At 47.4% G+C, this 3,240-nt stretch overlaps 1 protein-coding gene across 1 annotated transcript; it reads left to right on the top strand.

Moving 5' to 3' along the window:
* Nucleotides 1–1,433: 1,433 nt before the first annotated feature.
* Nucleotides 1,434–2,874, top strand: LOC124700980 (protein LURP-one-related 15-like). Its single transcript, XM_047233046.1, has 3 exons — nucleotides 1,434–1,921; nucleotides 2,059–2,292; nucleotides 2,395–2,874. Exons 1-3 carry the CDS (start codon nucleotides 1,691–1,693, stop codon nucleotides 2,524–2,526), a joined length of 597 nt encoding a protein of 198 aa, XP_047089002.1. The 5' UTR covers nucleotides 1,434–1,690; the 3' UTR covers nucleotides 2,527–2,874.
* Nucleotides 2,875–3,240: the final 366 nt, after the last annotated feature.

Here is a 3,240-nt window from a genome sequence, read left to right as displayed (position 1 = left end):
ATATTTTCATGCCTTCCACGATGATGCCCAACCTTGGTGGAGTAGCTTAGTTCTTAGCCACGGGGGCGGTGAAAAGCGGTGGCGTGTCTCTCAATGATGGTCTCTTAGGCCCTTTGGAACGAACGAAACACGAGGACATCTAGAAATAAGAGCACCATGGTGATGCTTGTTTTCAACTCGATTAAGTTAGATGGCAAGTCTTAGGCTGTAACGGGTGCCATTTTTTTGGTAGTGTTATGCCAGATACTATGCTTTATGAGTGTTTGGTCCTATATTGTAAACAAGTGACTATTTCTTCTGCCTACTCAATGAATTAAGACAAATCTTGTGTCCTTCTATAAAAAAAAAAAGAATCTCGAGCTCGTTTGCCGTAAACACATTGAAGTCTTGTTTGGTTGTAGTGTTTTTATAAGGATTAGGTGGGATATTTTTAAAAGGCAATTATCCAATCCCGCTAAATCACCGACCCCCAATCCACTATACATGGGTAATGTATTCGAAATTTGAAAAAGTACACTAAAAATGAAGAAGAAAAGTGGGTAAAGTGGGAATTGAACTAACCAATAAACTACCATCACCGAACACAATTTTACTAATAAGACCTGGTTTTGTACTAGCGTATTTATGGGGATTATCCCCACTAAACCCCAAATCCCCACTTATCCCAAAGAATATGTTTGGCTTTAGTGTATTTGGATAATTTAATCCCCATTTTTTTCTAAATTCTAGTGTATTTTTATCATTCCCCGATACTTACCCCCACATAGTAGATTGAGGATTGCTGACTTGAAGGGATTGTGTGAAGGTAGAGTTTTCACCCAATTCTATAGAAAATTATCCTCATTAATCTCCACGAAAACTCTAGTATCAAAACAGGCTTAAGTGGTGATTTGGTGTTTGGTGGGGATAATCTCAAAATACTCTACTCCCTCTGTTTCATATGACGTCACGCCGTATAATGTTTTGTCAAAATCAAACTTTACAATATTTGACCGGTAATATGTAAAAATATAATATTATCTAAAAGATAAAAATAAGTGATTAGGAACATAATGTAATGACCATCATATCATTTACATTTAACTATATATATTAATATTTTATTATTAATAGTTGGTTAAAGATTATAAAGCTTGGCTTACCAATGTGAGGGAGTGCCAAACAAGACCTAAAAAAGGTGTTAGATGTCGGCCTGGCCGACCACCGGAGACAGCGGCCGCAACTTCTTCAGGCTCCACACGCTTTACTCAGTGGTCGGCGCGCTGTGTTGGATTCTTGCCAAACCTGGCCAAGGAAAAGAGATCGAATCGGTTCTGTTTGTTTACTCATTAAGCAACTGGAGCCGTTGTCACACGGTAACAAAAAATGAAATGAAATGAAACGGCATGTCGGCTCTCCTGCGTCCACGTAAGCGCCCTGAGAACTGCTGGTGCCAAGTAAAGCTTTAGACTTTTTCTTTCTCAAAGCTCATCTTTTCGACAACTTCTATTCAGACCTGAGGAAGAATCCACCAACGAACAAGCAGCGATTTTTATAGGCCAAAACCGAGCTGCCAAACTGGTCAAACCTCCGGGTCCAAAACCAGACACACAAGGCAAGACGCGTGCGCCCACCCCCACGGCCGATCCAGCCAATCCGTCCCCGTTCCAGCCGCCACCTGCGCCGCCTACCGACGTGTCGTGCCACACCCATGGACGAGGCGGTGCCGGCGCTGGCGGTGGTGGACGCGCGCTTCTGCGCCGGGGACGAGGCGGCGCTGGCCGTCGCCAAGACGATCAGCATGTCCGGCAACGACTTCACCGTCACCGACGCCGCCACAGGCGACGTCCTGCTGCGGGTCGACGGCGTGCTGTTCAGCCTCCGCCGCCGCTGCCTCCTCGCCGACGCGCACCGCCGCCCCGTCCTCACCGTCCAGGAATCGGTACGTGTTGTTGGATCAAGATTCCATCCATTCTTTCTCCCCACTCTGATTCCCCCCAAAAGCATGTTGATTTCTTCTCCTCCGTGATTTGGGAGCTGACGATGACATCTCAACAATTGTGTGGTTGGTCGTTGCAGGCGCTGGTGATGAACAAGCGCTGGAAGGTGTTCCGCGGGGACAGCACGAGCCGGCGGGACCTGCTCTTCACGGTGGTGAAGCCGTCGGTGATCCCGCTGCGGTGGTCTACCAAGGTCAACGTCTTCCTCGCCAGCAACGACGCCGAGCAGGCCCCCGACTTCAGGATCACCGGCAGCTACCACGACGGCGCTTGCTCCGTCTCCCTCGGCGAATCCAACACCGTCATCGGAAAGGCAAGCCGCCACAGCACAAACCAATATCCCAAACCATCCAAGACTCTCCTTTCATCGCAGTACTGACTGACAGCTTCTTGATTCCATTTCCCCCCGCTGCAGATCGACCGGCGGTCCACGGTGGTGAGCACGCTGCTGGGGAAGAACGCCTACAGCGTCACCGTCAACCCCGGCATCGACTACGCCTTCGTCGTCGCGCTCGCCGTCGTCCTCGACGAGATGCACTACCAATGATCGCAGCTCCAGCTTCCGCCTCCCGGCTCCGCGAATCGCTCTGCATCCGACCGTCACACGCGGTGTTGTCTAGTGTGCTTGTGTAGCAGTGTAGGTGTGGGTCAATGCTGCTGTGTAGGGGAATCACGAGTGCTCCGAGCCCTGCTTCGAGTTCATGCATCTCACGGCCGTCGGAGCCCGATCAGAAGAACCATGGAGTTCAGATTTGTGGCCGTGAGACAGAGATTTCGATCCAATTTGCTACGCTCACAACGAGACCACTCTGCTCAACGCGCTTGTTTGGTCCAGTTCAGTTTTGTTAACACGTTTTTTTTCTTTTTGGAGAATTGTTAACACGTTTGTTGTCAACTGAAGTTTGTTCTCGGTGTCTAGTGACCTGTGAGTCTGTCACTCTTGCTCGCTCTCTTCTGTCTATGCTGTAATTCCGGTAGAAAAAATAAATCAACATGAACTCTATCAGATCAATATCACTGGAATTATCATGAAACATACTTCCATACAAGTAGATGAAGCTGTAGAGGTTGTTGTGTATGTATTTCTAGGTCAAGTCCAACCTGTTGACCTTTGAAGAAAATTGTACACACTACATTTTGACCAAGAGAGAGTATTGTAAAAGAATTTGTTAGCACAGTAGAGTTTGCATGCGTTGTTATCTCATCTTTGATCCAAATACTCACTCCGTTCCTGAATATTGAGAAAAAAATCTAGAATATA

Source organism: Lolium rigidum, chromosome 3 (genome assembly GCF_022539505.1).
Source record: "Lolium rigidum isolate FL_2022 chromosome 3, APGP_CSIRO_Lrig_0.1, whole genome shotgun sequence".
Taxonomy (NCBI): Eukaryota; Viridiplantae; Streptophyta; class Magnoliopsida; order Poales; family Poaceae; genus Lolium; species Lolium rigidum.
Note: the sequence above shows the minus strand (reverse complement) of the source record. Positions and strands in the feature narration are given on the sequence as shown.